The sequence below is a fragment of the Mustela erminea genome, chromosome 15, assembly GCF_009829155.1.
Source record: "Mustela erminea isolate mMusErm1 chromosome 15, mMusErm1.Pri, whole genome shotgun sequence".
In the NCBI taxonomy this organism is placed as follows: Eukaryota; Metazoa; Chordata; class Mammalia; order Carnivora; family Mustelidae; genus Mustela; species Mustela erminea.
In genome coordinates, this window is record NC_045628.1 from 62,278,714 (window position 1) to 62,293,105 (window position 14,392).

General features: G+C 34.1%; 1 protein-coding gene across 7 annotated transcripts in view; it reads right to left on the reverse strand.

Moving 5' to 3' along the window:
- INTS6 (integrator complex subunit 6) overlaps positions 1-14,392 on the reverse strand; it is a 111,610-nt gene that overhangs the window by 44,070 nt on the left and 53,148 nt on the right. For all 7 annotated transcript variants that reach the window (XR_004279118.1, XR_004279121.1, XR_004279119.1 and 4 more), the window contains exons 5-7: positions 9,337-9,520; positions 3,575-3,700; positions 2,037-2,191 (exon numbers count right to left, since the gene is read on the reverse strand). Coding sequence is in view for 2 of the 7 variants with exons in the window: in XM_032314634.1 (XP_032170525.1) it covers positions 2,037-2,191; positions 3,575-3,700; positions 9,337-9,520 (465 nt within the window). In the remaining 5 variants the exon portion in view is untranslated. The remainder of the gene's footprint in view (positions 1-2,036; positions 2,192-3,574; positions 3,701-9,336; positions 9,521-14,392) is intronic.

The following is a 14,392-nucleotide window of genomic DNA, read 5'->3' on the forward strand; positions in this document are numbered from 1 at the left end:
AAGAACACTTCTTATAAAGCCTTAATTTCATGTACCACTTCACTAAATCCCTAATAAATAGAGGAAATATGTATAGAGTACAAATAAATAAATATTGCCCTGAAGAGTTGATATAGGTTTAAAGGTTTCAACTCATGCGCTACAGGTGGGAATGTAAACTGGTATAGCCACTGCGGAAAATGGTATGGAGGTTCCTCAAAAAGTTAAAGATAGAACTCCTCTACCATGCAGCAATCACATGGGTATTTAAAAGAATACAAAAACACTAATTCTAAGGGATACATGATACTCCTATATTTACAGCAGCATTATTTATAATAGCCAAGATACAGAAGTAGCCCCAGTGCCCGTTGATTAATGAATGGATAAAGAAGATAAGGTATATGTATATTATAACGGAATATTATTCAGTTATAAAGAAAATAAAATCTTGCCATATGAATAACATGGATGTAGCTAAGAGTGAATGCTGAGCAAAGTAAGTCATTCAGAGAAAGACAAATACCACGATTTCACCCGTATGTGGAATTTAAGAAACAAAACAAATGAACAAAGGGGAAAATGAGAGAGAGAATACAAGAAACACTCTTTAACTACAGAGAACACACTGATGGCCAGAGGGGAGGTGGGTGAGGGGATGGGTGAAATAGGTGATGGGGATTAAAGAGTACAGTTTTGTGATCAGCACTGGATGTTGTATGGACGTGTTAAATCACTATATCCTATACCTGAAATTAATATAATACCATATGTTTACTGGAATTAAAATAAAAACTTAACAAAAATAATAATGAAAAAAAGTTTCAGAAAGGTTTCAGTTTAATTAAAAAATAGTATCTGCATGAAACTTTATTAAAACTGCTTCATGGGGGGGCGCCTGGGTGGCTCAGTGGGTTAAAGCCTCTGCTTTCGGCTCGGGTCTTGGTCCCAGGGTCCTGAGATGGAGCCCCACATCAAGCTCTCCGATCAGCAAGGAGCCTGCTTCCCTTCCTCTCTCTGCCTGCCTCTCTGCCTACTTGTAATCTCTCTCTGTCAAATAAATAAATAAAATCTTAAATAAAAAAAAAACAAAACTGCTTCATGGATCTCTGAAATATCATTATTATCTTCTAAGGGCAATAGCAAAAGAACTACTAACATGTTCTGCCACAAAGTATGCCTAGATACTAGAAAAAAAAGCTCAGATACTACAAAAAAAGCTATTCTGAAAAAAGCGTATTAATATCACTGGCTAGATATTAATTTGTATGAATTTGTCCTTTAGTGTAAGGACCATAGAGTGAATACTGTTAATTCACAATGATCATTCAATAAACCTCACAATTTCTAAAAATAATTCATATAAACAAGACCAGAAAGTCATTTCTATTTAAAAACTTCCAGAATGAAAACACTGGACATAACCTAAAACCATGGAAGTCAACATAGATTTCTAAGACTACATCCTAAAAGATTATAAACAATTGGAATTATTTTCTAAGCTTTTATTTAAATTCTAAATTGTATCCTAGAGACAAATCCTTATGTTACATTAATATTTAGAGACCAAAGAGAAACTCTTCTTACATTATGTTTCTGCACCCAAATGCCAATAATAAAAACATAAACATATCAGATTCTAAAGGAGGGGGCACCTGGGTGGCTCAGTGGGTTAAGCCTCTGCCTTCGGCTCAGGTTATGATACCAGGTGAGATCGAGCCCTGCATGGGGCTCTCTGCTCAGCAGGGAACCTGCTACCTCTCTCTCTCTCTCTCTCTCCCTGACTCTGCCTACTTGTGATCTCTCTCTCTGTCAGATAAAGATATAAATTCTTAAAAAAAAAAAAATAGATTCTAAAGGAAACCAACACCTTTTTTCTACTACTTTATAATGAATGATACAGTATACTAAATCATGTAATAATAGCTTACCAGAGCACTTTGAACATCTGTCTAATTCCTGTAAATTAGCCACATCCTTGGTAACAGTACTTCAAACTACTATGAAAAGCAGTTAAACGGTGACTAATACAAAGTCATGGTCATTTTGGTACTTACTAGTGTTGGAGAATTCTGATCTGGCCAAAAAGATTCTGGAACAGGCCAATGACCTATAGGAACCCCAGTTTTAGGATTTGGTCTGACATATATGAGTTTGTGACAGCTATGCCAAGGCTGCGATCCAAAAGGTCTTGATATATCTGGCTGACCATCTGTAGCAAAGAAGTTAAGACAAAGAAAGTAAGTATCATTAAGGGAAAAAAAGCCATAAAAAGTTAAATTATATCCACTGTTACTTAACCTAGTAAAAATGTCTGAATCTTGCTCAATTCTGAATTTTCCTGTTTCTGTTCTACTATGACAACTTAACACCTAGATTAAAATTCACAAAACGGTAAAGGCTATAAATTCCAACTATGAATTCAACAGTTGAAAGGAGGTCCCACAGTATCCTTTACTTGCCAGTTCAGAATAAGTAAAAACCTACTTTATGGCAGATACTTGTTTAATGAATGGTATGTTTTCCCTATTATTAGATGATAGGGAAGAAAATCTCTTCGTCATCCATTGGCTAAGTAAATACTAGGTAAGTATTGCTACATTAAGATTTCTTTAAAATCATTTTTAAACTAAAGCCTAAATATCAAAAAATTTTATGCAAATCAAACTCGAGGTATCTACCTTCAATCTAAAATAATTCTAGCAAAATAGCAATGGTCTTCAACAGTTTATTTAACATTTACTTGGTGCCTAACTCTAAGCCAAATATTAAAATAATTTAAAAATAAATACATTCTGTGTCTAAGAGTCAATTAAAGAAGGTTATTTTTTTAAAGACACAGTGACACAATTTATATAACTTCGCCATTTTCTGTTCCTTCCCTATTACACCCCTCTGAGAGTAACAGTTTTTTTTTTCCTTATGACCTTTCTATTCTCCCAATTTACCCACTCAATGGATCACTTCTGCCAAGTGTCATTAATGACTCTGTGATTTTGTTATAAGCTATGCCATACTACACAGAGGATCACAGATATATAAGCTGTCCATTGGTTCTAGTGTAACTCCTCTAGCTAATATAAATAGTTCATGATCACAGAATATTAAAATAAAGTCAGATGGAACTTAACTAGAATAGAATCCAGCTTAATGGCAAAGGCTGGTGGTTCCTCTTTTTTGTAACCACACAAACCATTTGTTTTTGACCAGACTGATCCTTAGAAAAAATGTAGCTAAGGAATTAAACACCTAGGATTAAACATTCTTGTTCAATTAAGGGACACAGGATAAACACATATACTGGAGAGAGGAAAGTGGCCTTTTATTTTTTTAAAAGGAAGTATGAGGCTGCTAATTAATAAATGCCTAATAAGGTTTTGACTCCTATATTATGAACAATCCGTATAAAAAAGTGATATTAGTGAATCACTATCAGTTTATCTTCACTTTCCTGTTTAATCTTCCCTCTTTACCAATAGCCATTTTGTCATCTTAATAATTTGACCTTGTCAATCTTAAAGCCAAATCATAGTAATTTTTCAGTTCTAGTTCAACAATAAAGTTTAGAATGTCTATAAGAAAAGTACAATAATACCTTCTACAGGTGAAGGATCTGGTCCTGCTTTTTCAAAGTTTATTACCACCCCACTTTGCACTTTCTGCACCAAAGACTCCAGACACTGATTAAGCATTCTTGGAGAACATACAGAGTATGAGCGACCTGAGATAAAAAGAATAAAGTTAGTTGCAGAAATTTCTACCTTTAGCAAGCCAGAACCCAAGCCAGTTGGGTTTCTGACACTATTAACAAAAGTTCAATGGCAAAGTTTGACTTTATTTCATTATCTTATGGAAAAATGAAAAAAAAAAAAAAAGTCATTTTCAATCAACTAAAAATTCCATCTTATGACAATATGTACAATTTTTCTTCTAAATGTAGATACACAGAAAACAGAAATTTGATCTGAAAAAACAATAATGAAAAAATCACATTATACATATACTTATATATGTATATTATATAAAATATAAATTAAAATACATACATAAAATTATCTTCAACTATTACCCAGTATAGTTTATCTTTAATATATATACCTAAGATCTAATAACTAACCTTTAAGATCTTACTCCTAATAAATGAAAGTATTATCACTATGAGTAATGCTAAGCACATACTAACGCTAATGCTAAGCAGATACTCAATTATTTAACTGGAAATTAATTAATTAGAAATTACTGCATATTTGACATATTGCACTTTAAGATAGATGGTAGCATGTGCTTTTCCTGAATTTCCTTTGGCTTATGTATTTGGGAATTAAACCTATCTTAAATGAATTTTCCTTTTGTATATTTTAACCTATAGAATTTTTAGTACACAGCAATAAAATGTTCGTGGTTAAAAAAACACAAGATCTCTTAAACAGGGATTTTCCATAAATGTATCTAGACCTGTGCTGTCCCATACTGTAATCACTGACCACATATGGATACTGAGATAGCTAGTCCATCTAATGGCTAGTCCAAATTGATATGTGTAATAACTATAAAATACATAACTTATTTTGTAACATTAATACAAAAATATAAACTATTTCAATAATTTTTAAATGTCAGTTTCATGTTGAAATACTTTGTACTTACTGACTTAAAAGATACTGAGGTTAGTTTCACCTTTTTAATGTGACTACTATGATAATTATCATTATGTATGAAACTTGTGTCATATTTCTATCACATGTGCTGATCCAAACCAATGCTGAGAACTAAAATAGTCTAATCAAACATCTTAACAATGTTATTTGCAACAAGCTCAATATGGAAAAGTCCTACATTGTTTTTTCTGATTTTACCAATTATTTCCAAACACAGATATGTATCATTATATTTGACATATCAAATTACTCATATCAGTTTATACCTGACATGTGATTTGTTAAAGGCTATTCAGAATAGAAAACATTAGGCAGTAGTGTGATTCAAATCGACCATCAGCTATACTTAGAAAAACAAGTATCAGATAACAACCTACCTACCTGTATACAATAACAGTAGTCATAATCATAATCATAAAAATACCTACCAATTATTGAATGTCTACATGCCTGGCACTATTCCAACCACTTTATTATATTAATTTATTTAATCCTAGCAACAACTGTATGGCTTACTTTCTCCACTAAAACATGGAGAGGTTAATTTATCAAAGTTAATACGCCCAAGATTCAAACCTTTACAGGACATTAGAAACTTTAATCTGGGTATACTTTGTTCCCTGGAAATTATGATGTTAATTTGAAACCAGTATTTAAAACAGAATGCCTATATGGAATCATACTTATTTGAAAGAATTGATAAATTAAAATATTTTTCTGAGTCACAATACATATAAAGATTGATCATCTTGATACACAAAGTATCTAGAAGATTTTATAAAGGTTGAATTATCTTATTTCTTGAAATTAAAGCATATTCCCAAGAAGTCATTAAAAACCAAAAAATTTTAAAGTATAAAATTGTAGCAATTCTCTCTGCTCCTCTATCCTTGTGTCATCATCAATGATTAGGAAATCAATCATCAATTGATTAGGAAAATAGGAGTATAGGAGTTATAATCTTAGTAAAAAAAAGAATTACAAAGATGCTTTATAAAAACTAAAGAAAAAGTTAATAAACTTGAGTCACTTAAATAATAAATATCCATTCTTTTGAAGGTAAAGAGGAAATAGCAAATTTTGCCATCTTTACAAAGTAAACCTATACCCTATGTAATATTTCTTCTATTCTCTCAATCAAAACTCATCCCTTATAATGTACAACTCCCTGTACTGAAGCACGGTTTCTACAATCATGGCTTAACAAGCACACACTTTCAAGTCAAGGAGCTGGCTTACTTACTATTATGCAGAGTCCACAAAAAAATCAAACTAAATACAGTGAATCTAAAGGCAGAAGTGGAAAAAAAAAATTTCCCACAGAAGTCTACTACACCAGCATTTTAGTAAAATGGAGAAGAAGCAAAAAGAATATTTGTAATAAACTGGGCAGCAATCCTTATAGAGGCTAAGAACGTTACATTTATTTACTCTAGATGTCTTACAATTCTCATGAAGTGCTTTTTATCTTCAGGACTTCCACCATCATATCAATTGGGCATTTTTTGCTTTGATATCCCTGCACCTCCTTCAAACCTGCTTCTCCCCAGTGTCCCCATCTCAGTCCATGTCACAGCCATTCATCTCCAGTATTCAGGCCAAGTGAGTCATCTAAGAATCATTCTTGATTCATTCTGCTCTCATTGCCCTCATCCTTAAGTTCTCCCTTACATCAGACCACCTCTCACCATCCCCCCAAATCCAACACTTTAAACCAAAGTGCTATCATCGCTTACTAGCCTTTCTGCCTCTATTCTTGCTACTTTACAGTATAGTCTATCCAGCACCTGAAGTGATCGTTCAGAAAAAGAAACAGATGTCACCCCCTAGAAAAAGCCCTCCAATGGTTCCTCATCGCACTTGGAAAATAAAAAATATTTATTATAGCCTAAAAGGCTATTCAATATTCAACCTTCCCCTACTGCTCTAAACCTATTACCTTCTACTCCTCCCTTATGTAAGCCCCAGCCATATTAGCCTTCCTGTTGCTCACAAAAATATATACTGTGTTCCTTCCCTTACTATTTTCTTTGTATAGATCTTCCTATAGTTTACTCCATTATTCAGATCTCTGCTTGTATGTTAAGAAGACTTATTGTGGTGATCATGTCACAATATGCACAAATACCAAATCATTATGATATACACCTGCAACTAATATGTTTTAGGTCAGTTCCACCACAATAAAGACTCAGTAAACACAATGTAACAATGATTTTAGAGGGATTAATATTTTTAAGACACAACTAAAAATGATTAAGCCCTATTAAAACAAGAGGCCTTAACTTCAATATTAGAGGTATAGAATTTATAAAAGAATAAATGTTTTATTTCTTTAAACAAATATGATAATCTCCAAGGATAAGGAGCGCATTGATTCGAACCAGTATAGTTCAAACTTTTAGGCTCATGGTTTTAAAAAAAGTCACCTCCTCCAACACCTTCCAAGAATATTCATTCTCTGCTTCAAGTTACTCTCTATATCCTTAACCTGCTTCTTCCTTAGAGTAAGTAGCACTCTCTAAAATACTACTACTTATTCATTTTATGATTTTATCTGTCACATAGTCCAAAAAGTGATCTTTGTTTATTGTTCCTGCTGTTATTTCCAGCATTAGAAATAGTTACATAGAATGGACACTCACTAATTACCTAATAAAAGAAAAATGCTTACAATGACAATTTTACAATATTTTTAGAGTATTACCTAGAAAATATAACAACTTATTAATGATTGTGACAACACAGGCACATTTCTTTCCAACTTTTCCTTAGTGACATAAATTACTCTATAATGGGAAAAATAAATGTACACACACATTAAGTTTAAAAATGCACATGAATTGTTAGTAGAAATTACTTATTTGGAAAGTGCAATGCCAGTGGATATTAGCTTTCCTGTTTTTTTCTATTTTTCTAGTGTTTTATCCTCAAAACTTTCTTTAGGAAATAGTCTTAAAATAATAAAAAAAAGAAAATATTATTCAGATCTATGAAAAGGTGAGTGGCATTTGAACAGCTTCTCAATATTCTTACACCAAGAGCAAGAGAGTCAAATAAACCACTACATCAAGGAGAGATTCAGGATGTGTATTCGGGGGAGCTTCCTAATTTCTTGACCAAAGTTTCTGGGTGATTGAAAGATACTACCAAGGGTCACTTCAGAATCTTCTCCTCTGGAGATGTTCCTTTCCAAGAATAAACAAAATAGCTTTAGTACATTCCTGCCCAAAGACAAGGATATTAACCACTACATGATGTCTCAGGTTCACTGCAGACCCTCTCTGATTATACCACTCACTTCATTTCCCACTCGGAATATTCTTGATCCTAGAAGCAAAAGTTATAGCACATATAGTCCCATAACTTTATCATAATTCTAGTTCAAGCTAAGCATGTATAATAAAAAAATTTCCAAGGCAAGAGTGTAAATAAATTACAACTTTAAGGCCTTCCATCTGTTAATAAAAACCCTAGAGCTTAAAAAAAAAAAAAAAAAAAATCAGGATTTTAGCAAGTGGGTCAGTCCAAGTCTGAAAACTAAAATTTTCTGAATACAAATGTGAATCTACCCACAGAAACAATGACGACTGTCACTGAAAAATATCATTCATGCACAAGGAAACAAGGCATTGTTAACAGTGGATTTTCAAATTTAGATAGATAGCCTTTCCCTTTAAAAATATAGGTATATACCTTTTTAAGTAAACTGTGAAGGAATTACAAGAGTTCACCAGAAAGTACTTCTATAAATACAAACATTTAATAATGTGAAGAATAACCTCTTAATTTATTTACTTCATATACCTGTGTAGGGTACCCTTTCTGTCTGAGAATTTTAGAAGAAAGGCACCTAAAATATTAACTGAACCTTAGATTCTCCTTTAACTTATGAGCCTGTCTATCATGGAATCTCAATAAGGAGCACTGCCTGTGTCTAGAGACTAAGGCCACCGGCCCCTGACACAGTTGAAACAGTGGTATGTCAGATTTGGACATTGAGTGAGTACTAAATTAAATTCATTAGGTGAAAACTAAAATGCTCTGTGAAAGCAAGAATACCACTGCCTGTCATATCCACTACTGCAGTCTTAAAGCATAGAACAGTGCTTGGTACACACAGACACTCAATACATAGCCATATGAATTAAACACATCTGCTGACCAATTCCAGATTACAGAAGTTCTGAGTCTATTTACATATTATTTTTCCAGAGTATCCTTATTGTTCACTTAACATAGTGACTACCTGATCTAGCTGCATAAGACCTCACTACCTGTTCCTCTAACCCACTACCTAGCTTCCTCTTTGCCTCTAGGGAAAATTGTACTTAACCAAGGAATCAACACTACATGGTTAATGGGATGATTTTCAAAATTCTGTTAATTTTTCAGAGAAAATAGTTTTACTGCATTCATGAACCAATGGTAATCTTTATAGGTAAGACAGAAGTTTAACAACTTCAAATACCAGCACTTTCTATATGGGTAGAAAGAAATACCATTCATTTCAGATCCAATCATATTAAATCCCATTCAAATCAGATCACAGAAGTTCACTGATAAAGTTGTAATAGTTGTAATTCCTAACATTAACTCGTTGAACAAAAACAAACATGGAGTTTTTGAAATGTACATTTAAAACATTCAGATAAACTCTGCCTTAAGTCACTGAATTACTGCCAGCAAAGAAACTTACCGCCTGTTACTTCACACATTGGTGTGATCGCAGAGTCATCTAAAGGCACACCTGTCAACTGTTCTGTTTCTACTGACATGGTGCCAGGCAACCGCAACACTAGTGCAAAGAGTCTCTGATCCCAACGAAAAGGTTCCTTGGTCAATTCACTTCCAGGCAAAGGAGAATTAAGAGGTAAATGGAGCTGAAAATAAGGGGGGAAAAAATAAGATTCCACAGGCTGTTTTTCCCAAAAGGCCACATTAATTACACATATATTAAAACTAAATATCATCAGTCTCCTATCACTCAAAAAACAAATGCTTATAAAGAAAAGATACGGCGAAAATAAGCACGTGAGAGGCTGTTACATCAATTTTCTTCAGCTTTTACTCTAAAGACCTCAATTGAAAAACATCTATTATTGTAATGCTTTTTAGGTTTCCATTCAACTAACCACCAGTTGCTAGACAGCTTCCAAATAAATTATTTCATTTAATCATTAAAACAAGCCTCTAATAAATATCTTACTATTCCTATTTTCTAGATTAAAAAATGTCTCAGAAAGAATAAGTGATCTGGCCTCCTAGGATCAAGTCAGTACTTTTTCTAGTATACCACGGCAGCCACAAACGTTTCCAGTTAATAATTTTAATTAGGCTTAATTTTTTGACAAAACATATATTCCCAAAGCATCTGCATAAAAGAAAATTTTGTCACTCTAATTACATATTAATTGTATTAAAAATAATGATTCTTACCACATCTGAGTAAAGGAAGAGGGCTTTTATTTTTCCATGTGTTTTTTTTTTTAAAGATTTTATTTATTTATTTGACAGAGAAAGATCACACGTAGGCAGAGAAGCAGGCAGAGAGAGAGGAGGAAGCAAAGCTCCCTGCCGAGCAAAGAGCCTGATGTGGGGCTCGATCCCAGGACCCTGAGAACATGACCTGAGCTGAAGGCAGCGGCTTAACCCACTGAGCCACCCAGGCGCCCCTTTCCATGTGTTTTTTAACAGCTATCTTTCCCCAATCCCAACAGACCTGCTAAATTAGGATCTTGGATTCTTAAGAATCTTAGAAGAGTTTGAAGTGATTCTAATGGATATCTCTCTGCACCAAGTAAGTAACAGAGGACCAAGAGAATCCACACACAAATCTTAGCGTAACTAAATGGGGATAACCAGAAAGAATGTGTATCAAGAAGTGATGCAACAGCAGATGCGGAGCACTGAAAGGAAAAAAGGGGAAAGGGAAGTAAAGGTTGAACTAAACCTCACCACACCTTTTATTCTAGCTGCCAGTTTACAGGGACTGCTAGGGACACGGAGTTAAATACCACCACAAGAGGCAACAAGTCAAATCCAGCAAGTAGGACATCCTATAGGACAGATGATCTGCCTTCTCCAATAAATCAATAGCATGAAAAAGCAAAGACTGGGGAGTGAGGAGGGTGGTGGAACATTACAGAAGAAAAGACAAAGAAATCAAAAGCCAAGATTTTTTGAGAAAATATGGAATATACATTACTGCAATTATTAATATTTTATGTGTGATAATGACATGGTGCCCAGGAAAACAAAAAAACTTCATCACATATATAATTCTTAAAAATAAAAATAAAGCCCAGGATTACCATACTTGGGGATTTATTTAGAGTTTTCTCTAAAATACAGAAAATACTTTAAAACATCACTTCCAAATTAATTGCCAAAGTTCAGACTGCTTTGGTCATTCAGCAAACATAACTATTGTTTATGGCCTTTCTATTTCTCACCTCAAAGATTTCTGCACTTGACAAATTAGGGATTGAAGTCATTCTACACTGACTTAAGACTCAATTTTTTTTACGAGTTACCTTAAACCATTAAAAAAAAATCAAATTCTATTCTCAGAAGAGAATTCCTAGTGAAGCTCTTGCTAAGCTGGCAGCTCTCTGAAAGTTGCATGCCAAGAGAATACGCTGCAAGATCCAAATCAGTCAAGGTTTTGTGACCATGGCCAGGAGTCTTGAGCCTTTCCTCTGGCACTGATCCTACTTAAGGCAGAAGTCAGAGGCAGTAGAACGGAATGTTGAAGAAATCTGGGCCAGGATGTTCTGTGAGGAAGGTTTTCTCTAACCTCTCTCTGTGCACTTGGAAAACAGCTGAGGAACTCCAAGCTCTTGCTAATATTACCACACCTTGCCAGAAGAGAAAGAGGAAAACACTGTTTCCATCATCTCCTTTACTCCAGACCAGTCACCTCTGCACCTGGGAAGCACAACCACCGAGTGTTCGGTCATTTTCTAAGATCACAATAACATCAGGGCACAAGTAGCAATGGAGGAAGGAGAAGGAATAGTTACTCTGGGATATAATCAATACATGGAACTGTCTCAAGAATCCACAGGATAACAGCACTGCAAAGACCTCAGATATAAGCAGTGCATAGGACAATGACTGTTTCCGAACTGTATACACACACACACACACAGCTAATCAGATAATTCTCTCTCTCTCTTGCTTCTCCACACTCACAGACAGAAAGGCATACACATACACATGCACACACACAAATCAAATAATTTAATGATAAGCATCCACAAGGGAGACAATATAAAACAAAATAACTGGCCTTTGTGGAATGCCAGATCTGGAAAATATTTCAAGCAAAATAAACAAAACAACCAAGAATGGTCACAAGCATATTTCATACACAGTTATATCACTTTTATAAAACTTGTCAAATTTTTATTTAGTTTTCTATCATTTCCCCTTCCCCATATCCCCTCTCACCAACAAAGGAGGGGGGAAAAAAACCCTATAGTTGAAATGTGCCAGTAATATTGGAAGGAGCAATGGTAGGCAAACAGGGACAGGAAAAACACAAAGAGCCTGAAAGAAAAATATTCTTAAGAAGGTTCAATTATTCCAAATCTAAAGTCTACAACTGAAATTCTAGCAGCATGTTAAAATCAGAAATGGAGGCCTTTCCGAATATATGGACTCTGAGAATCAAGGCAAATTGCACATAAATCAAGAAATAAATATAAAATTAACCATAAGAAAAATGTACAAAAATACAAATGGGTAATTCTTAATAGTGAAAAATGGGAGAAAAAAATACCTAAGGAAATCCATATGGCCAGACAATACAAATTAAAAACATGAGGGAGGGCATCTGGGTGGCTCAGTCCTTAAGCATCTGTCTTTGGCTCAGGTCATGATCCCAGGGTCCCAGGATCAAGCCCCGCATCCAACTCCCTGCTCAGCAGGAAGCCTGCTTCTCCCTCTCCCACTCCCCCTGCATGTGTTCCCTCTCTCACTGTGTCTCTATCAAATAAGTAGATAAAATCTTAAAAAAATATATGAGGGATATATCATTTTGCACCCATCACGTGAGCAAAATTTTAAGGGTTGACAAAAGTGATGAGAAGTGTGTGTGTGTGTATCTCAATGGAAACTTTCCATCACTCATATATAACCATTTTAAAAAACAATTTGATAATATCGGATAAGCTGAAGATTAGCATACATCAGGAACCAGCAATGCCATCTCTAGTTATACATCTTAAAGAAACTCTCATATATGTTTACAGGAAGCCAGGTAAAATACTATCTACAGCATTATTTGAAACAGGAACACAGGAAACAACCTAGAAGTCCAATAAGGGAATCAATAAACAAACTGTGGTCTGTTTATAAATCAGAGTTGAAATGAATAAACTCAACCTCTAAGATCCAACACGGATACATCTCAAAACAGTATTTTTTTAATATAACATACATACAATTCATGCATCCATACATAAAAGAACATAAATCATGAGTGTACAGCTTGGTGAACTTTCACAAGATGAATGTCCTCGTGTAATGAGCATTTTTATCAAGAAACAGAAACTTACTAATTTATGCCCCTCCAGTCATTCTCTCTCTCCAACTGACGTTTTCCCTGATTTTGAACTTTATATAAATGGAATTACAGAATATGGTCTCTTTGGCTTATGGCTTCTTCCATTTAATATTATGGGATTGAGATTCATACTGTTGCATATTTAAGTGTAGGTCATTCATTCCCATTGCCACATAGCATGTGAGTATAAAAGACGGAGAGAGGGAAAGAGAGAGAGAGACAACAAAGGAATAGAGAGAGAACATGTACTAGAGTTTATCTATTTTTTTTGTTGATAAGCATCTGGGTTGTTTCCAGTTTCTAGTATGAATAGTACAACTATGAAATTACGACATATCTTTTTATGAAAAACCTAGACACGCGCTTCTGTTGATATACACTGAGGAGCAAAAATGCTCAGGTCAGGTGCCTGTTAAAGGCTTCTGCTTTTTAAAAAACTGAGTTAACATTTTTTATTGATTTGAAAAATTAGTAATATATTCTGGATGAGTCCCTTGTTAGATATACATACTGTAAATATCTTCTCCCATTTTGTGACCTCTTTTACTATTTTAGTGGTATCTTTTGATAAACTGAATTTCTTAATACATTTTTTCTTCCGTGGTTAGTACTTTCTGTGCCCTCAAAGGTCATGACAATTTCTTCTATATTCTCCTAAAAGTTTTACTATTTTACCACTTACATTTAAATCTGAAATTGAGTTTGTTCTGTGAGTAGAAGGAGAGGTAGATTTTTTCTCAAACATACTGACATACTATTAAAAAAACATCCTTTCTCCACTGTTCTAGAATACCACCTTTTTTTCTTATATTGGGGGACAACTATAAGTGTAAGTCTATTTGTGAATCAAAACAGTATCAGATGAAAAGAAAGCAAGATGAAAAATGACACAGATAAGCATCTGTGTTCACTGTTAAATTATTACTTAATCTAGTTTTACATATGTATAACATGTACATGTAGTAGAAGTGAGAAAGGTAAACTAAAAAGCTACATACCAAATTCATGATGGGGTGAGGTGGGGAAGAGGGAAGAAAGTTAACACTGAGTAGGGGAACAAAGGAAACTACAGCTTAACGATCTGCAGTGTTCTGTTTCATTTACTAAATTTTTAAAAATCTACAACAAAAAAGAACAAAATTTCGCAAATATGCTGAAATTTTGTATCATTTATCCTTATCTA